The sequence below is a fragment of the Typopeltis vanoorti genome, chromosome 9 (genome assembly GCF_054136105.1).
Source record: "Typopeltis vanoorti isolate ZY-2024b chromosome 9, IOZ_Tvanoo_1.0, whole genome shotgun sequence".
In the NCBI taxonomy this organism is placed as follows: Eukaryota; Metazoa; Arthropoda; class Arachnida; order Uropygi; family Thelyphonidae; genus Typopeltis; species Typopeltis vanoorti.
In genome coordinates this window covers 24832991-24855499 of record NC_143557.1, presented here as the reverse complement: position 1 = coordinate 24855499, position 22509 = coordinate 24832991, and the positions used below count along the sequence as shown (strand labels likewise).

The 22509-nt window shown below is 33.2% G+C and overlaps 1 protein-coding gene and 1 long non-coding RNA gene across 2 annotated transcripts in view; one reads left to right on the top strand and one right to left on the bottom strand.

The window, feature by feature from the left end:
* The window catches only part of LOC150102932 (netrin-1-like), a 178203-nt gene that overhangs the window by 13591 nt on the left and 142103 nt on the right, over positions 1-22509 (bottom strand). Inside the window, exon 3 of the mRNA XM_090397348.1 lies at positions 4771-4815. Within this exon, the coding sequence (XP_090253474.1) occupies positions 4771-4815 (45 nt within the window). The remainder of the gene's footprint in view (positions 1-4770; positions 4816-22509) is intronic.
* LOC150102933 (uncharacterized) overlaps positions 9185-22509 on the top strand; it is a 134659-nt gene continuing 121334 nt past the window's right edge. Inside the window, exon 1 of the long non-coding RNA XR_016548767.1 lies at positions 9185-9304. This is a non-coding gene — a long non-coding RNA (uncharacterized LOC150102933). The remainder of the gene's footprint in view (positions 9305-22509) is intronic.

The following is a 22509-nucleotide window of genomic DNA, read 5'->3' as shown; positions in this document are numbered from 1 at the left end:
TAATAAACTAAACTGGATTGTAGAAACTATTATGAATTTATGCATTGAGGAAGATAATAAAAGAGAAGACTTAGTAAACACAAAACAGACCAAAAGACAAATTCCAAAGAGTTTAACAGAGGGTGGGTTCCGAAGTTTTATTCTGGAGAGAACATTACATCGGAAACTACGAGGACGGAAGATCTATGCGCCTGTTTCAAATCCCCCCCCTCTTCATCTCCAGTAGGAAATAACCTCCAGTGGTACAAAAATTTTGGATTAGCACAAAATGTTAGAATGCGGACGTATGATGGAGCCAATTTTTCAAGTGGCCACTACAAACTCTGAATGACTCTGTAAATAGAAAGAATTTTTACTGCTGACTATTTGTAGGGTTAGTCAGAGTTTGCAGTGGCCACTTGAAAAAGTGGCTCCATCACATGCTGCTTAAATTTCAAGATGGGAGAAGTGTGTCACAAGATCTGTGGAGCATTTCTTTAGTCCATAACAATCAAAACGCCCTTGAGCACATTTTTCAAATGTGTTGCAGTGTTCATAATCGTTGTGCAGCTTCACCTATGTCTCCATATCTCAATAATACCAACTTCCAGTAATGCGCTTTTCCGGTATAATAGCACCACTAATTTCTTGTGAAAAATACTAAGCCATCGTTTGCAGAGCACTATAGGGACTTTCAAACTTATCTCGGCAGCTCCTAAACCATGTGGACTATTCTGAAACAAACTATCGACCTCATCATCTTACGCTTAGATATAACGGCGAACATAGTCCTTTTTTGGAAGTGGTCCTTTTTAGAGGACAATACAGAGAACACTGATAACAAACCAAGTGAAATGGGTAAATCTTCAAATAAATTTTTGCATTTACCGTTATTCAAGAAAGGATGGTGGTTATAAATGGAGTTAGTAATCTGCTTTATAAAAACGGTGAACTTAAATATATTTTGGTAACTGGATATTAAATTGAAGAAAAACAGAACACTTAATTAAGGTATAGACTTAACAAAACTCCAAAAAGAGACATCAAATGTTCCTCATCAAGCAAGGCAAGAAGTAGTTAGACTGTCGACTTTAATAATGAAGACTTCGTTTGGATATAGAATAGGTTCTAGTTGGAAGGACAAATGTTGTCCTAATCCATAAAGAAGGATCAAAAAGTGAAATGGGATTCTGCATGCTTGTAATTTTACCATCTGTCGTTGGTAAAATAATGGAGTCTGTGGTCAAGGTTAGCTTGCAGGAATATTTAGATGCCAATAAAAACTTATAAGTGAATCACAACACAAGTTAGTAAGTAAGTGCAAGTGCTATTTATCAATCGGATGGAAAGAATATTTCAGAATTGCATATTTAGATTTTTAATGAAACATTTATTAACTGCACGGCATAGTCATCGCAGTCGACTGGTGGATGACCGATAAGAATGATGTTTATGCTAGGATGAAATGTCGATATTCGTTTTCATGCTCTTTATGAATAAAGGAGAGCCTCCTCAGTCGGTAAAGACCTGGGTTCGATTCCCGTCAGTGACGTGAGGAACTTTTATCTGGACTTTTCGATTAAAGATGAGTTAGCCGGTCTCATACTGGGATAGGGTTTTTTTTTTTTTCCACACGGAAACTCGGGGTTTTCGTCCCCCAGAACAGGCAAACCGGCCCCGTGAACACACACGGATTACAGTCATGAATACGTCCCAGCCATATGCCAGTCCTGAGCCCGGATAAAATTGAGGGGTTGGGGAAAGCAATGGTGAACTACCCTGTAAAATTCTCACCAGGAATACTTTGTAGGCAATGCCTACAAAGTCACCTAGAAAGTCGGATACGACTGAAAGGGAAAATCAGTATAGTCATCTTATTTTCAAATTGGGGAAATACATTATTAAGGGTTAGCCATGGAGTGATTAGAAGGACTATTAAGGTTGAGGTGCAGGGAAAGATAACCAGAAGCATAGCGATAATACCTGAAATGCGAAGACCAAGATTGCAGGAGACTCCAATTGTTTAACCGTATGGTGAAGGTATATGACCCACTTAGAGATAAAATTTATGAATTTACGTTGCATACTCGATTCAGTTCAAAATATTGGATACAGCCATATTATTGTGGAATCGTTTCATTCTGTTGATATGGAGTTATTTTCAGCGACAAAAATGTTAGGTGATGCGGCGGAAGAAGTATAAAATTTAAGTGACGAAGTTGCAGAAGGAGAAAAAGTAAATCATGCTATACAATTTTGTATATTATCTGATGTATTAAATCTAATAAAAGAAACATTAATATTTCATACTTTTAAATGCATAAAAGTGCATTTGTGATGTGAAGAATTTCATTAACTTACAAGAAATCATTATTACTAGAGCCCGATATGTACATAATTAGCATGTTATTCATAACTTATGAGACCCCTTTATGAATCATAAAGTACTCTGTATTATTACCTGCGGGAATGCCCCTATATGTTCAAGTACGCGAACGGCGATGATTAATGGTTATACCTCCTACCGGGCCCGTGTGAGTGGTGGATTCCATTGTGGTTAGCATTCGGTCCACAGTTATCTTAATTTTTTATAACTGATAATGGAATTAAAAGCTTAATAAAAAGGCTCTGCCATTAATGCCACCAGTTCACTCCCCTAATTTTCCTCAGAGCTTTCATATCTACGATCTTCAATTCTTGACCAACTCTTTTATTTGTAAATCAGCTGTCAAATCCGTACAATAAATCACTTTGAGTACTGTTTTGTTAGCTGGTAGCTTGTCTTTTAACTTATTTCTCTTGTTCCATATCAGATTATGACTTCAGTGTTACTTATTCCATTAACTCTTCTTATATTTCATTTGCCAATTTAGCTAAAATTGTGTTTCAGCCGTTACCATTTTTAATTTGTCCAGCATGAACAAATTGAATATGTAACACTACTGTCGATATTGAATTGTCAGTTGATGCATATCTTCATAACTTTTGTTTGTTTAATGCTGTTGTCATATCAGATTTGTCACAGCATTCGTTTATTTTGCTTAAATATGTAGCAAACTTAGTGGATAACATATTCTCTTTTTAGTAAAGAACTAAACATATCCTAGTTTTGCCACCGAAATATAAAATATATTTCTTCAGAACAAGCTTCAGAACAAAAATCTTCGAAGCTCTTAAGATTTTTATCTTGACATTTTATCATATACTTCTGGACTTCAGTAATGCCAGTTAAGGGAAACTACTGGAAATATCTGCCATTTTTCAAAACTTCGTGAATTTTTCCGCTAAATTTTCCTACTGTTACTGAACTATAATGGGTTCCACAGGAGGGATCTGTCAAATCCCTCGAGTCTTTAAGCAAAAATGTTTAGATCTATATTGATACTAATTCTGGGACAGACTTTTTGGAAATCATTGTACCATTCGTCAACTAATTGAAGTGCTGGCTAATGTGCACGTATTATCGTGGTCTAGTTAAGTAGTCTAGTTCCTACAAGCATTCTCATGGCTTGTTGTGTGTTATTGGATTGATAGTGTGCAGTAGTGCGTGTTTAAACGATTCCGAGTAATTTTCAAATGAGGAGTATGTTATTTTCCACTTCATCCATAGTTTCCAGCAGCAAGTCAAGAGCTGCTATTGAAGAATTTTGAAAGCAAATGCCCGATATTATTTTCAATAATTGATATGTTTCTATTGAAGTACGCCGACCTCTCCCGGAAACACGACCATTTGGTGCTGGACTGAATGTGGCATTAATCACTGAGTTCAAAATAACGTCCAGCAGTGATGCAACGCACACGTCAAGCATCTCCTTCCCTACAGTTCCTTAAACGACTGTTTACTAATTAAAGAGCTTTTCATTTCTTCCATTTGCCAAAAAAAAAAAAAAAAAGCCTTATATGCAAGGAGTGATAATACTTAATATTCTAAAAGGGGTGAGCAATATCAGTAACATTCGTGCAACAACTGAACGAACTTCCGATGCTGGGGGTCTCGATAAAAGATGTATACTTTTTAGGAAACAAAATCGGATTACTGAAAATTACTTGTAAAAATATTCTAAAATCATATATCTTAGAATTTTGTTTGTCATATTAGAAGCTTTTATGTTATTTGTAATAAGAATTTGAAGAGCTAATAATTTGACGTTTCACTTCTCCCAGTAATTTTTTCTCTTTCTTATGAGGCTCGAATAGAAGAAATATAAAGCTCTTTCTTTATAACTTGTGGTCAAACATAAATTAAAACAAATTTGACGAATCCTACCTGATTTCTAACACTGAAATAATATGCGATGAAATATTACATTTTTCATCCATTTCATACGGATATATTTCGTGACACGAAGGAAAAAGATGATTGAAATTATATCACATTTCTATAAAACAAGATTCCTATACAATAGTGTTAGCCAAACTTTCAGTATTCGCATATCTCTTTAAAATTTTAGTAACACCAGCGTATAGGTAAAGACAATTTGGGAAAGAGTTATGAGACAAATGGAATTTAGCGGAGAGTTACGACCGCGTGATTTGAACTGGATATTTTGTAATTTAAAATATCCGGACGCCTGCTTAGTCAGACGGCGACAAAAATATAAAAGTAAAAGAAGGTAATCAAAATTTAAAAAAAAAAAAAAAGTGCCTCGTATTCCCTAAAGACCGTTTGCGTACCCTAAAGGTACACTTTAAGAAACACTACTGTAAGAAATTGCTTTTTGAAAATCATGGAGTCATATTACTGACATTGAATAAAGATTAATATAAAAACTACCCATTTGTTGCTCTTACCCGGTCTTCCTACAGACTGTTTTGGCACATCAACTCGAGGTATTTCTAAAATAAGAAATAAAAGTTTGTTATTATAAATTCGAAAGAAACAAATTAACAAATAATTAAGAGGGTTACAAAACAACTGAATGAAAAAAAAATTGAGACAGGGTTAATAACAGTAATAGTTTAGCAATTTTAGAGAGTTTCATTTAAGTTCACAACATTTTTTTAGTCGTCGATTTTTTCCATTAAAACAGAACTTCATTAGTGTTTGTCAAGTTAATTCATTAATATTTTCGTGTGAAGGTAACAGTGAGTTATCACCTTTACAGGTATTTAAATCATTAAATAGTGCTAAATGCTTAGTCTTCGTAAACTATAAAACACTTAGAAATAATTACTTGAATAATGGATAATCATTTTGATATTTAACTGAATTTTTATCTACAATGCTTACTCGCACTTAACTTCTGATATCTTTGCTGCTTCCCTTCAAACTGATCTGGTAATCATTTCCTTCAGACAATACTAGTGTAATCTAGTGGTGACCGAAAAAAAAAGGAGTTGGTTCATCCTAAGCCAGCTTCTTTCTTAACTGAGCACGTCATCATAAATATTGTAGACAATATCAATGCATAAAAGTAGAGTGTGAAAAAAAAAACACTCATTATGGAATGTAAATATTTTCACTGCATTATTTTTTCCTAGCTTTCTCAGCGAAATCATTCTGGACCAGTACCTATTACCGAATGACGAAATAGATTTTGAAAACAGGTGTCATTCGTTGCTTGCAGAGTAATTCAGTTGTGAACTGATTCTGCCGAGGAAAGTTATAAATATGCGATAAGAAAGGATGAATGAATATAATAATTATGAATTGGAATTATCCCAGGAGGAAAATAGCCACGCCAGATTAATCATCAGTGACACTGTGATTTATCTCTTCATAGCTACAAAATTATATGTATTTCGCCTTCATAGTGTCTAGCATGGCCGATCTGCTTTCTTTATTCACCGTGCTTTGTTCAGATTTATGGAAGGGAACGTTTAAGATTCGCTATATTATATCTATAACACATGATAATTTTAATCTCAAAATAATAATTTCACGAGGAAACCAATGGTATTGATTAGGCTGGGATGGCTAGATAGCACGTGAAAGCCATTCAATATTGAACTTATATTTCGAATTTACAGATTTGTTTTTATTAGCTTAATAAAAAAATAGGAGGCAAAAGATTTTATCCAAACAAAAGATAATCATCCTTTTCATTATGCTTATGTGTACAGATTAATAGATTTAACTGTCTCCAAAATCATAGAATGATTATAAGGATGATGACACTCTCTTATGAAGATAATAGTGAAAAAACTCACTAGTAAAGAAATTTTTCTCTGAAGAAACAGGAGAAATAACAAATCCTCATGGTGCAGCACCAGGAAAACTCTTTACAGAAGTAAAGAATGAAGTGGTATGAGAATGTCAAAAGATTAATACTTTGTTCAGATTTCAAACGTCTCTGAACTGTCCTGTACCTCATACTACTTCCTTCTAATGAAGACACAATACATTGTATTATTTTTTTATTCCACCAAATCAAAAAATATAATAAAATAATAAAAATATGCGAAACTTGGAAGTTCAGAGCAAGAATAAAGAAGAAACTCATTTGTATTACCGAAAAAAACAGAAGGAACCAAATGATTCCTTCTGTTTCAGTAATACATACGTATTACTGAAACAGAAGGAAAATTACCTATATCATTTATGGCGATTAGGAATTTAATAAAACATTATTAAATAAAACGGGATAAATGGCTTTACTTTTTTTAGCTATTGAGAATAACTATTTTACCGAAGAAAAAAACAACTAAAAAACTTGACTGCAATTTTATAAAATTATGTCTCAATCGCTGCAGTTTACACACTTCCGCCAACGCCTGGACAATTTTGTGAGTTTCGTTAAACTAACGAAACTGACGAATTTTTAATTTACTCCTTTTATGAATCTGATCTGTGATTTATTTTGTTTTATTTAATTAGTAATTAAAGAAGTTAATCAAATATGTCTTAAATATATCGCTCAAAGAAAATCATGAATAGTGATATTTTTGCGTTAATACTTCAACGCAAAAAAGAACATGGCTAGCATAATTAGAGTTGTGATTACCGTGAAAATGAGAACATACTTTTAAAAAAGGCAGTGCGTTATAACTTCATAGACACGTTTTTTTTTTTTTTTTGAATGACAGACTCATTTTCCGATTTTTGAATGAACCATTTACGCCGCAAAAAAGGGTACCAAGGATTGCATCTCATGGGATGTAACATCCGAAGGCCAACAGTACCGTCTACATGCTTTTATCCTAGATACAGTTCTCATTCGACTGAATTGCAGTCAGAAACTCAGTCACTGATTGATGCTTCATTCTCAAGTGGCTTCGTCTCCTTTGCACTTCAGACAGCTTATCAAATAAAATATAAAATTTTGTGCCAGACTACGGGAACATCTAATGAATGAATGTGGTTTAGCTGACATGCCAAAAAACTACGCCGAAAAATTTTCCCGAATAATTTTTTCGTAAAAAAATAGGAAGCATTACTTTTTAACACGTTTCAATAAGATATGTATGTCATTGTAATATCGATTCTCCATATTTATATATATGACTGAATAAAAATCCTTCAGCGTTCCTAAGGCCAACAAGCAAATAATAGCTTAATATTTTAAAGCAACCAGGATAACGTTTTATTCTTCGAATGAATGAAGTTCTATTCAGATTTGGTTTGGAATCCCGGCATGGTTTCTCATCGAACAACCATAAACTGTGTCAATTACTTATCACGATTGAAGTTTTTTTTTTTTTCTGGGGGGGGGGGGCTATGATATTAACTGACTAGTGTTTTTTCTTCTTTTTCTGCTTTAATAATAACACTAAAACATCAATAACAAAAACATACTTCAAGTTAATTAACGCTTGACTAAATAACGATAAGGCTAAACCTAAATAAATAAATATTTATTCAGGTCTAGTTTTAATAAGATTTTGACGATGAGTTTTTATGTTTACTTTGTTATATGATGTCGACAATTATTTAAATATTCGACACCCGGTTGTACGTCTGCCTAAAATAAAGAGATATCTTTCATGAGGAAGATATCTCATTGGAAGCATGCATTATATAAATAATCGTAAGCATTTCTTTAAGCTGATTTTTATAATAAAATAATAACTTTAGAATAATGTTCATTAAAATAAATATTATTTTTATGTTATTCTTTTATTATTATTATTATTATTATTATTAAAGAATATATTATCTCTTAATATTGTTTTAAAATGAATACGATTTCCAAATGCAAAGACAACGTGTATTAAATTGTATCGTCAGTGAGGTATTTTATAAACATATCGTTGTGGGTGAGTAAAAGCAGTACACCGATTTCTCATCGGTTTTACATAAAAGCCAATTCAAAGTTTAATGCAAAACATTAATGCCAAAACCTAAATTTAATATATATATATATATATGCATTTCTTTTCAGTCTTCATAAGTATACTGTAACCTGAAAATGTGAAGGAGACTAGAAATACTAAGTTAGGTAAACTGTCGTTTGTAATTAAAATTTGCTAGAAGCATTCATTCATCATCCATTATAAATTATCAATATTAGAAAGCAGTAGTTAGCCTACCACTCAGGCATACACCTACTGATGCATGGGGCAATAGGGGAACGGCTCTGTTGATAACCTTTAGCACAACGGTTGCACGTTACGCCTGTCACTCCATCTTTACAGGGACACTGGCCGGTGGTTTGATTGCATGTCCTTCCTGAAGCTCCTACTGGGTGGCAGTCGCATGCTGGACACAAGCACAAATATGAGTTTACAGAGTAGAAGTTACGTATCAGTAAAGACAAACTAGGCTAACAACATGTCACTGGTTTTCTTTAGTTCAAATACAACTGACAAACAACGCAATCTTTAGCATTTCCAAGGTGAACTGGAGAAGTTTAATTATCGCAAAATTATACTTGGCGTGTTTACAAACAACGAATGAATTTTTGTGTTGAATACGTAATTTCAACTATAAAAAAAAAGTGTATATGGATCAAAATACTTAATTTAATAATGAAGCAACGAAACTGATTTTTTTTTTTTTTTTTTTTTTTGTGGAAAATGTAGTAGCAGATATTTGATTCGGTTATTTTGAAGTTATAGTAAGTATTATATTGAAGCAAAATAATTTTATTCCTTTCCCCCCCCCTTAAAAATGGGTGATAAACGCTTAGAACCGAATCAGTATTAACAGCGTTAATAAGATAATTGAAAAGTTTTCTGTTTAAAGATTTTGTTCCGTTTAATAGATTTCGAGAAGTATCGAAAGATGACAGCATATCGAGTAGTCCGAGAATTTGAAGAACTGATTCCAAACTGTCTAAGAAGTGACAACAAAATGGTTGCAGGAAAGAATTTCAGCAAGCGACTTGTTGGGGTGTGTGTTTGAAATCAGAAGGAGAGTGAATGGAAGAAAAGTACACAACTAACGGTTAGTGATAAATTAATTTTTATCTCATTAATTTATTGTTGGAATGAGATATATTAATACAATTTATTCCACATAATGCAACATTTATTGACATGTTTCATTATTTTTGTAAAGCGTAATATATTTTCTATCAGTAGCAAGGTAAAACATCCACAGACGCAATCAGCGTCATGGTTCATATGAATTAAGACAACACATGGCGCAGGTTAAATGAATGGTACGGATTTGCGCAGCAAATCCGTATCATTCATTCAACAAAACATTCACAAGGAATCTTTTGTCGTGAATGAGTGGGGAGGAGGTAGAGTCGATTAATCCCTTGCCGACAATTTATATGAATATGAATGAATATGAATACAATTTTGAATATGTATTCGTATTCAAAATTGCGAACGTGCTATGTTCTATTTCAATTTCGTTTAAGTACGGAAGGCATTCCAATACAAACTTTATAATATGCATTAGCAAAACTTTGAGCAATATGTAATATGAGGCAAACTGAAGCAGTTTATATCAGCTCGTTCATTTTTTTTTTTTTAAATTGGAGTTTTTAATAGAGTTATGTTTTGCTGGTGCTAACATCGATCGAATTCATTTCATGATATTTGATAAGATACAACCAAAGAACTAAGAAGAAAAAAAAAACGTTCAGAAATGTAACACAGTGCTAACGTTTTACAGGAGTTTACTGTGATATAAAGATTATGCACAGTTAGCAAAAGTTGTTTTCGTATTACTTATGTGTGGAGAGAATGTTAATCCGGGTAGACTTTTCTAATTAGTTTAGCTGCAATTAGTGCATACAATGCTAAATGTCCGATACGGAACCCGGTAACAGAAAATGGGTAAACTGATGAAATTTGTTAACTTGGAGAGGCAGAAATATAAAATACAATCAAGTGTCAACAGATAAAAGGAACTATAAAACTTACAGTTCAATACATTTGACATAATTAGTTGCACACCCATGGTGCACACTCTTTTCTAATAATATCTGCATAATTGACTCGTTAAAATTTCCAATTAAAATAAAAAAAATAAAAAAAAACACGTGCTTCAACCAGAAGCGCACTGAGGATTTAATCTTGGTAGGGGCGAGTTGAGTAGACGATTTGGGAATACACACTACGCATAGCATACGACCTATGACTGGGCATCTGCAATGATCGCTAATTCATAAGTAGTATAGAAATAGGAGTCACAACACAACTTAAATTTTAAAAAAAATGAATTTTAATTAGGAAAAGATTTTAATTAGGAGAAGTTTTCTAGCGATTTTTTCCTTTTTCTTTGGGTGCATCACTGGCTTCAATAAGGATAAACATTGCTTTAAAATTTTAAAATTAGGAATACACATAAATATTGGTGAACTGTTATGTAAATGATGTACCAAAACCCGTAGAATTCTAAAATTAGTTGACTTCACTCCAGTAAATCATATTAACAAAAACCTGGAGGAGTTGAATCAAAACATTGCTTGCTACCAGGAACTAATTTTGAAGATGATGGTTCAGCTTAGTTCAAGCACTCAAAAAGAATTTTAAAAAATTCCTTCTCTCTTAATTCCTGCCTACAACGCGTCATTAACGTGCTGTAGGTTCTGCAACTTTTCGTTGTGATGGGCTGATACTGAAAAAACATCGACTATTCTAGACTTTTGGGCTCAGCGGATTGCTACAAAGCCTTTTCCAAAACTCATATCGGGCTATTTGTATCAATAACTGTGAAAAATATTAAGAGGGCACTTTTTTAAAAGTGATACTGATAAAGACAGCAATATTTAAATCTTTTTAATATGTTACGTTACAGAGATTTAAAAACTTTACATTATGCCATGCGTACCCGAATACCTGGTAGGATCTAACTCGGTAATTAATTCCAGTATATGCCGATATATATTAAATGGCTTGATTATGAATTAGTCTTTTGGATTTTTTAAATAAAATATTTATATAGGTAAATTTTAGTAATAGTGTTAACAAAGACAGAATTTACAACTGAATAATATCAAAGTTCGAAATATTTTACGTACGAACCGGATACTATGAAAGAAATATATACTTTTACAACCCTGATGTGGATCTTATGACGAACGTTTAATGGGCAATGACAAATTGATTTCATTCAGTGTAAAATAATTCACACCTGTCTATTATCGCAATAAATAAAAAATAAAACCCCTCATTGAATTTATCTCATTCTTTAAATAAGACTCACGCTTCTAGTTAAGACAAGAGTTTTTTTTTTTTCTCTCTCTCTCACTCTTTTAATGATTATAACATTCGTTTACATAAGAATGTCATAGCACTGCGGTTATTTCTTTTTTCCGTTACCGGCACTAAAGCCTCGTTCTTTTTACGTATACAGTGGCTTCTGTGAAGGAATTCCACTAGCTCATGCTCAAATACTTGCACATGTAAAAGTTTTTGTTATTCTTTTGTTATTTGTTAAATCATCAGAAATAAGATTTCTTATTATTTAACTCTCATCCTCCCACAGTGCTAATATACGATAGACTTATAGCCTCTCAAGCTTGTGATTCGCATTAAAAAAGCTTAATAAATAAATATTATTACCTAGTATATTTCTAATAATAATAAAAAATCAGTTAACGCCTTTTATAGGGAGTAGGCGAGGCCATTTTAGTCCTATCTAACTTCAAACGTAAAGAAATCAAACTTGTAATTTATTTCATTTAAAAACATGTGAATATTTAGTGCAATGGGTGATTTGTCTTTCAGCCCCAACTTCGTCCTGTTGCAGTGTATTTAAACTTGAGAATTTACAAAGTATAGTTTTCGACACTGCTCTCTCATGTGTACTCAGTTCAAAAGATATTCACTAGAAGACAAAAGTAAATTATATATAATTTGATAGTTCGTCCAGTTGTTACTTACGGATGTCAAAACCTGCATATTTACAGCAAGGGTGGAGGATTTAATTTCAGCTTTTGAAAGGAAATTTCTTAGAAAATAGCCCAGTGAATAATAAGCTCTGAAGGATCAGATCCAATCATGAGTTATATCAACTTTATTATACTGGATATTGCAGGCTGTTTATAAAGAACCCACAATATCCAATGTAATCAAGTTCAAAAAGTTGCAGTGGGCAGGACATATTTTTCGTAATCAAAATGACAGTGTTCTTAAGAAGTTAATAAATATTAAAATGATTATAAAAGACCAAAAGGAAAACCTAGAAAGAAAATGGATAGACACCATTAGTCAAGATATCAACATCATATTACAAATACTTTATTTTTACATTCTTTTTTTTATTAGGTCATATTACAATGTCCAAACTGGAGAAGTAAAATTTTGGTTTGAAGGCAACAAATCCAGGAGGCCAAGGCTGGATTTGGGCTGTATAGCCATAAGAAGTTTACGGCACTGCTGTAGAACATGGCAATGCTTGCTCCAGTACATGATGTCAATGTACTTGAGCAAGCATATAACATCCAAACATGTTGTTATATGCTGGCAACTTCTATGCACAAGATCTTTTCTTTTACAACTTCTACTTTTCTTCATAAAGCGAAGGTCAAGGATAGACAGATAACATGCCACTGAAATGTGATTGGAATTATTTTGAGCATACCTTCCGTTGATAAAGAATCTCGCTAATATTTGGAAATCCTGCCATAATGAGAAGCTCAACCTTTATTCTCATGTGTAGAGTGCTTCACGTAAAGTGAGGATAGCTATGTAGCACTGCTATCAGAACTTTCGATTTATTTCTGCGCAAAAGTTTGTTGTGATTTAATAGCAAGTTTAAATACTGTGACATACTGTTAGTATGAGAATACTAATCTTTAAGAATACTATTTGTTATTTTTAAAATATTAAGCACACGCTGGGAGAATGCTTAAATTTCTGTTTTCATTTAATTCAAATATTTCATGTTGCATGATAAAATGCTTCCATAAATCGAGGTATTTCAATCATAATCATACAAAAGCTTTGGAAAGGTCCCTTCAAGTACGAGAGAGAGAGAGAGAGAGAGAGAGAGAGAGAGAGAGAGAGAGAATAACATACAATATGAATCGTATTATGGATGCATGCTCTATATTGGCTTAGTTGCTGCAACTCTGATAATAATATTTCATTCGACAAGGAATGTTTTTTTTTTTTCTCATTGTTGAAGTTAAATCGCATTAAAATGTGTCTCCGCATCACATAGAATATTGCTGAGTAAATGTGTACAGGTATTCATCATCAGTCCGGGTGCTGGTTTCAGCAAATTAGACAGAGTCGTTTTTTATTTTATTTTTTTAGCCATTTTAGCCATTCAAAGAAGAAAGATGTTTTATGAATTCAAGAAAGAAAACAATGCAATTGCAGCCACGCAGAGCGTTCAAGTTGTTAACTGAAGAAAGCCTGACGCGAGGGAAATGGCAACAGTAGTTGCAATAATTGGGGTCTGGTCACAACAGCTTAAAAGAAGTACGCGCGTTCAAACCAGTCATTTCAGTTCGACTATGATGGTACATTCTTTACCACATTTGAGTGGAATCTTGATATAACTATTACTTTCTCAAAATATCAATTTCACACATTCAACCATCCACCAGTTACTTACAACAACTGTAAAAATGTATGGGGAATAAAGGATCTTGAGGTCCGGATATGCTGGTACATACGTTGTCATTTAAATAGGTAGCCGTTGTAAACGGAGGATTTGTAGTGAACTTGGAGAGACATTAAAAATGATTTATTCTGAACTGTTGTAACCCAATAATGCAATTTCCTCTGATCTACTGTCATCAAAAAAAACCCTTCTTTCTTTGGTCAACCACATTAGGAAACATCGCCAGCGTGTGTTTCGTAATCGCTCTCATCATGTGGGCTATAATTGAAGAGCCTGACTGGAAAAATTAATTCGAACCCAAAATTCGTTGGTTGGAGAAAGGATTCTCACCCAACCAAGCCGGCAAATTTGAACAGATTGCCCACTTCAACCAATGTTTGGTTCTCCAATGTTTGTTATAACAGTATTATTATTATTATTATTACGTGAGACCTCCAAGAAATCCAAAGACTCATTATGGGAAGGGCAAATACACTACTCCACTACAACTCATCCTCTTCTTTACTTAATCCTCCATCTACCGCCGCCCCCTACAACCACCACCAATATATATTGTCTGTAAATTGCTTGTGTTCTCATAGTTTTTTTTTTTTTAATGTGATTCTCACTCACAAAATTTATAGGACTGTTGTACATGTACTAATGTAAGTAAAGTAGGTTAAGGATTTTTCTATTTTATTAATTTTTGTGTATTTTTATTTATTTTTACATAGTTCGGAAACCCTGCTCTAGCGACCAAACATGGACTTTTTCAATCCATATCAGGACTCCAGTAATCGGGGCGATGGTCTCATACTGTGTTCATATATTTGCCTATATGCGCGATGAAAAACCCAAGTTCCCGGGAGAGAGAAAAAAATCCTGCTACCTTCATATGAGATTGGCTAACTCACTTCAATTGAGAGAAGAAGAAAGAGGAAGAAAAGAAAACAACAAACAAACAAGGAAACAAACATATAAATATTTCTCTCGTTACGACGAGAATCAAACTCAAGTCGAAGAGTGCAACGTACCGTCGTTCTTTTAGTTGCACTAAGGAGGAGTTTGAACATTTACTGATCGTATTTATGTTTCAAGTTATTCCCATTTAAACTGAATCTAAAGTTACACATTTGTGAACTGTTTTTATTAAAATCGTTATCTTTACACTATCCATATTCAAAAATAAATGGGGAATTTTTATGCATAATCAATATGATTTTTAAATATGATGTTGCTTTTAATGAGCGCCTCTGGTGTCAGTGTGATGAAATTACACAAGTTAATTTAACAACAAAGTGTATGAAAGATTTAAAACATCTCGAGCAAAAGTTAACCTTTGAGTTTTAGAATTTAAAAAAAAAAATCAGTTTTTCTTTCAGATTATTTGACGAAACCAAATCTACAAAGGGTGGGTGATAAAAGTTGCATTGGTTTTTAAGCCAAGTATACCAGTGACAGATTGTTAGAACTCTTCATTAAAGACAATTATATTTTACTGATTAAACGTTAGTTGTTAGCTAACATATAAAAAGGCAAACACATTTCCAAAAATTAGTAATCATACTTTCACATGTTATAAGAAATAGTTAATATAACATAAAATGATACAACTTGCAAAAATGAATTAGTAAACAATCATTTTAGTTTTGCGATACATTTAAAATTAAAAATCACACTATTATTAAATATTTATGATCAATACAGGGTTAGTTAATTAGCACATTCTGAAAAAATGGCAATGTATTAGAGTTAACAATGATTTTGCTAAATGATGCTTCTAATATTCTGACAATCAATATGAGAAAAGTATAAATTCGAAAGATATTTTAACATGCTTCATGACAAAAATAAATAGGGAATTTTTATGCATAATCAATATGATTTTGAAATGTGATGTTGCTTTTTATGAGCGTTATTAAATATCTTTAGTAAAAGGATGTGTTAGCAGCCCCTTTTACTAAACTTTTTATAAGACATACGTTTTGAAATATCTTTGTACTTTTTTGAATGTGACTGACATGAGTTTTAAGTGAATCATTAAAAACAAATGAACAGAATACTTCTTATTACACAACCAGTTAGCAGCGATAATCACTTCTACTTATCGTGTTATAAAAAGTTTACTTAAAAAGATAAACCCGGTAAGCAAACTGATGTTCTAATTATTGATTCATTTATTTACACAAAATAATTTTCAATATTGAAATTACTGCAGTAACAAATTTGAGTAAAAGTTGAAGTGCTTAAACAAGATTTCGATACAACGATTCTGGAATCAGAAACATTTATCGTTATCGTTGCCAAAGCATAATATTTCCTCCTAGTATAGTATATACATATTAATTAAGAGGTAAATATATTACCCATATAAGTAATTGTGATCATCGTAAAATGTCGATTTCTTGTTTTCACATAATATCTATTAATCAAGAAAAATGAGAAAGGATTAAACGTAATTAATTAACGTTTTTAGGTAAATAAACTAAACTTTTACTAGCAAAATGATATTAAACATGATCTTAAATGTAATACTCTACCCTGTGAGGACCACCAACAAATTCTGCAATTTTGCGTAGCTTCTTCGTTTCACTAAAGATGGCCTTTTTGAAAGATGCAAAATATTAAGTTACCATAGATTTACTTCTGCCACTATTTAGCATCTCATCCAAGTAAGTGAGTGTAAAGAGTAATTAGTGTTACTTTATATCTAGAAAAATTAAAAGTTGCAACGATCTAAGAAAGTAGGGGCATGCACGTTGATACGCAAGTTCGGATGGAGAGAAACGGAGAACGAAGATAACAATTACTGGTAAGTATTCTATAATAGTAGTAGTAACAAATAAGCTAAGAAAGTCATTTGCGTGTGGCAATAATTTCCGAAATCTTCTAAAGATAAGAAAAAAGAGGAAGCGTTTTTTTTTTTTTTAAATTTGAAAATTCGCAAGCAAAAATACTAAATTTAGGTTAGGCTAGAACGACATTTCCCAAATTTTGCATATACTTTTTTTTTTTTTTTGCCAATAACGGATACATACATGCATTTATATATTTAGTTTGCTGAATTAAAGAAGTACATTTGTTCATACTAGTAAAAGTAATATATTTGATCTGATATCAGATAGATAACAGGTTAAGACTGAGTGTTTATTTTCTATGTGTATGCTGTTAAACTTGAAGAAAGAATTCTTAGACATTTCTGTAGTTTAATTTTTTTTATTTATTATTTTTTTTTTTATCATTTATGACTTGATTTTCTCTGTCGACAGTTCACATGCCATATATTAATTTTTATGTTTTCTGAGAACCAATAACTTTGTTCCAAGGGCTGTCCTGGCGGATCGCACTCTGGGAAACGCTGGTCTATATGATCTGAAAATATTATGCTTTCGGATCTTATAGAGCATTAGGTAGAACATGTTTTGTAGAATTATACAGAATCCAAACTCAATATTTCCCATTATCTTTATATCCTGAAGAAGATTAAAAAAATAAAAAGTCGTCACCATCCATCTTACCAATCAGTTTTACTTTCTATTTATTCATCGTGTCTATCCATCTGTAGTACTGTTTGCTTTCGTAATTATTGATCCTGTGTGCACTAATATATATTTGACTAATGTATATTTGACAGACTTTTATAAATAAGACTGTAATTAAAAAATAAACTAAAAACGTTCTCATTTATAAAAGTATCCAACAAAAACCAAAAATATTTCCATTTCCAGCATAAGCAAAACTGCTAGGCCTACTTGACAATCGTCCTGCGACGAAACAAAACTTTTGAAGAAATTAAATAATCCTGTTAATTATATAATCGTCTTCCTTCTGCAATCAATTTCTTTCTTACCGTTGGCGAAGATAAATAATTAAATTACCCAGACTGCCGCAGAGGAAACACTCAGAAAACAAACCTGACAGAGTAACCAGCTTCATCATTTGCCGAAAGAAAAAAGGAATGTTTCTATATTCCGAGAAGTGTTCCGAGCATGGTCGAAATGTTAAGCCAAAGGCCGGATTATTCGCGTGAAGAGTTCGCTTCAATACAAGGCAATCTTCTTTTCCTTTTCGTCCTTTCTTCTAGGAATGTAGTAGCTGCACGCCAGTTAATAATAATCACTAGACGAGCAGCTCCAGTATTTCCCCATTCTCAGTTGCTGGTCATCTTACCACTCATTAACCGTCTATCTTCGTGACGCCCGAAAGGAACGAACCGGGTGTACGGCACTTGGCAACATTTCCTTTGCCATCCTGTCCGTCAAGATCGGAAGAGAAATTGAAATACCTCTTGAGGCTCATTGACACTGACGTTAATAAGCAGCCAGCTCTGCTCTCTCTAAATGAAGCTTACTCCCGATGTATTGATCTGTAGTTTCAACAAGTGAGAAGTCATCACTTTCCTATCGTGTCCCGGCAGCGTTCGACGCGACATCCAACTACAAGCCCACTTTATCGTTAATTGGTTCGGGCTTGTATGTTTTGGAATTCTAGTCACTGGGTTTGCTTGTAGGAGGAATGCACGCTACCTACAGTTGACTGTAAGTTTGTTTCATTTTTTTTTTTTTGTTGTTGTTACAATGTTCGTGTGGGTCTGATCAGAATAATTATAACTGCAAAGGAACTGACCGGAAAATTTACCAGCGACAGGGTTCACAATATAGTTTTCGAATGCCTTTTTGCATCCGAAAATTATATTTCCGAGATTAGACAATAAAAAAATATACGAAACAACACAACACATCTGTACACGAAAACGCGAACTTTATATATATCTCTCTCTATCCTATCTCTCTTTTAATGTTTTACTGTGCAGAAATGGTGACTGAAATTTAGTTTTGAAGACTATACTGAGTGATACAGAATTCAAAACAAATCGAACCTTAATTGCCACGAAATGTACGAAAATGCCTTCAGGATTCCTTCGAAAATGGTGCATTTCTAGACGTGATCTCAGTTTGATGTTGCCCACAGATAATGATCATATACAAGAGGAAAGTAACCTTCATAAGGTATGCTTATCGAAATTTATTTTGCATTTAACTTCTTTTTTTCGTTACATAAAAATAAATTTTTATGTAACGAAAAAAAATGTTTTATGTAAAATATAAATGAAACTAAAGGTCAAAGAGCGTAAAGCACATGAGTTGTTATGGGAGATATTTACTTTCTTGTATGAAGCTATAATCAACTATCTATTGAAGTAAGAACGAACAGGCTTTAACCATCAAAACAACTGAAAATTTTTTTCTTAAAAAGATTATATGTAAATCATCATACGCTAATTATATAACATCTCATGTTCAGCAAGAGTAGAGTGTTTACGGTATCTCTCGCTGTCGACTCTCCAGTATAATGAAAAATGCAAAAATCTACGACAGAATTTAAGTATGGTTTCCTTTCTGCTACTGGTTATCATCTAGTGTTAGTGAAGAACAATATGTTAGCCAAGAACAATACGTTCTATTAATTTGTGAGTGCGTGCGTGACTGTGTGTGTGATTTTTAAGTAATATGGCAGCCAATGATAATACCGTCACGGCAGTTGGTTATGGTTGGTTGACATTGATGAAAACCGATACTTAACACTTCTCATCGATGTTTGTTTTATTTACTGACAGACTGTTTACTTGATACCGTTTACTAACCCAGGACAAGACTTTCATCAACTGGACTATGCTGCATTGGTTGACTAAGTTTTAGAGTATTCGCTCTCCGGTAAAATAATAAAAAAAAAAAAGCAGTTCAATTTCGCCATCGGATTTTGTGAATGTGTTTAAGAAAAAGGCGAATTTAATCACCCAGCGGAAAACCACTGCACTGCTTAATGGAGTGCTGAAGTGGATTGAAAGAAAGTTCCATGTTTGGTCTTCAGAGTAAGTGTTTACGATTACGCAAAAATATAAAATTAATAAAAATAAAATTGAACCTTTGCTGATCCATGATACTAATCTACTATAGTTTCACAATGTTCCTTGGGTGGGAGTCACATAAAAAAAATCTGCTCCTACAACTTTTGATGCCATATCTACAACCATCTGTCATTTATGTTTGTTTCATTTTAATTCCGCACTTAGATTAATTAACTAAAGAAGTTCACAATACATTGAAACAAAACATTTTAGCGAAAGCAATTGTATTTAATTTTTATTTCAATATCCAGGTACGGCTCAATTAAAATGCAGATCAGCAAGCTTTACAGAGAGCATGCTAATAAAAATGTATGACATTTGTGTGAAGGAACTTGTTAAAAAAAGGTTAAGTGTGTAAACAGGATTAAGTTTTGAAAGTGTAGAATGGACAAGGTAATCACATGTTGTAGAATAAAAGAAACATTTTGGTCTACCAAATCCCAAAGGATACGAAAGATTAATTAATTGATTATTCATCTTCAATAAGTTAGAGATGGAAGCTCCTTCCACTTATTCAGAAAGAGTTAAATGTTTACGATAAGGCCATGATTATGCAGACGTCCTAAGAAAATGCCAATAATGGATTTCTTTTGTACAGTTTGAAGTAGCTCCGATTGTAGAACAAAGTTACAGAAACTTAATTCTGTAATTCCGTACAACTTGCGTGTACCCTTTTTTGTACACCCATTCGAGAAAGCTTGTTAACATAAGCTGAATTACAAAAGAACTTGACTACATAAAAAATGGAAACCATAGTTAAAATGGTTTTAACAATGTGCACGTGATGGCATATGTACTTTGCGGGAATGATCACAATTTTCAAAACTTAATGCACATCATATCCACATCTTGGTGCGTGAGATGTTTGATAAACAATAACCACTTTTGATGTAGAATGATACGAGGTATCATTTTACATCAGTTCATCAATTCTACATGCCATTTATATATGTTTGTTATTATTATTATTTCTTTTTTTTTATAATCCGAAAACATTGCTGTAGAAACCAAACATGGATCTTTTTCAAGCCATGATTGTGAGACTCCCGTCCGCTTACTGGAATCCTTCAAGCCTCCAATATATTTGCGAGTCAATGGTCTCAGCATGTGATTAAGATGCCAGCCTGTTGGTGGAGAGTAGGCATGCTGACCACTTGGCCAACCAGGGAAGCAAAATCGCCTGGCAGTTTTCTGCTATTCATCCTAAAATAAGTTATATTTGAAAGTAAAATTACATTTCCTTTCTTTAGACCTCCATATGCTTCGCCTACCAGTGGAGGCCTTCAGTGCTAATTTCTGCAGAAGACATACTCCTACACACAGGTCTTGTTTCTAATGCTCCATTATAGACACTATAATTCATCAGGATGCCTCTCTTAGCCACACAACACGGAGAATTTCTTACGACACGAAATAAACTTGATAAAACTTTTTTTTTTAATCTAATGGTTGTAGTGATACTTTCCTCAGTGAGGATATAAATAAATATAGAGTACTACGTCTTGAACCACTCAAGAAGAAGTTAACCCTCTAGCTGTCCGCTGATGTCCACGGAATCTCTGGACCATCGCTAACATACTTTGGACAACTCTTGTCCTTCAATACTCATTTCGTCCTTTCCTTAAGCTTTCTACATTTCAGTTCCTGCGAAGGAGCCATTTCTTCTACATGCATTTTCTGTTGTTCATCAGACTCTCTTAAAGTTTATCTCACTTTGGACAATCTTGGAACTGCATGAAACAGAGAAATCTGGACATGCCATCGATGTTATCACCTCCACAAATCTGACTTGCTAGTTAGACTAAGGCTCACACAAGAGAGCATATTCCTTATGGAAAGATTGATGGAGGAAACTTGATAAGCATTATTATAAAGCTCAAATCTGAACAGTTTTGATACACTATGTTTGTCATTCATTTAGAATCAGTATAAAGGGTGTGCATTTTTAGCTTTCCTTAAACCATGCGAGCACTTTAGCTTTAATTAGAGCTGACTATAATATGTACGATTTGTGATATTATACCTGCATTGTTAATCTTTCTGTCATTTGCGCTTATGCTGTTGTTACATTTATCAATCATGGGTAGGCGCTGAGAGTACACTGAGCGAAAATTCCATAAATAAAAGCTTTTTTCTTTCTTTTTTTTAACGTAAGTAATTGTATTTCATTTCGGTTATTTCTAAACCATTGAATTGTTCAGTATAGTACACATTTACAAGTTATATGTAGGCTGCATCCTTTGCCTGTACGACTTGCTATTGCTAATATGGTAATGACAGCTAAGTACTGAAGTTTAATAAATAAAAAAAAAAAGCAATCCATAACCTGACATCCAACGTATGCACTTTTTAATTTTGCATTTTTGGGAGGTCTGATATAAGCAAAAATTGAACGACCCAAAAAGTATAAATCAGTTGAGGCTCTCGGATTATTTCGATCTTTCATTTTTCATGGCAAACTTTTCTTCCCACCGATCATAATTCCCAGTTAATGAAGATGATAATGCAAGACGAAGATGTGCCGAAGCGAAAAGAACAGTCCCTATACGCTATGATGCCTTATTAAAAATCATAATAAATGAAATCCTTTCAGACAGACAATTTCCTTCCAACGAAAAAGGAATTAATCGAATCTGTTAGTTTTCCTTAGTTTACTTACCTTAGTCAGCAGAGGAGTGACTAAGGTAACTCCTCTACTGCATCCTCTAAGGGCAAGTATTTATGGCTGTAG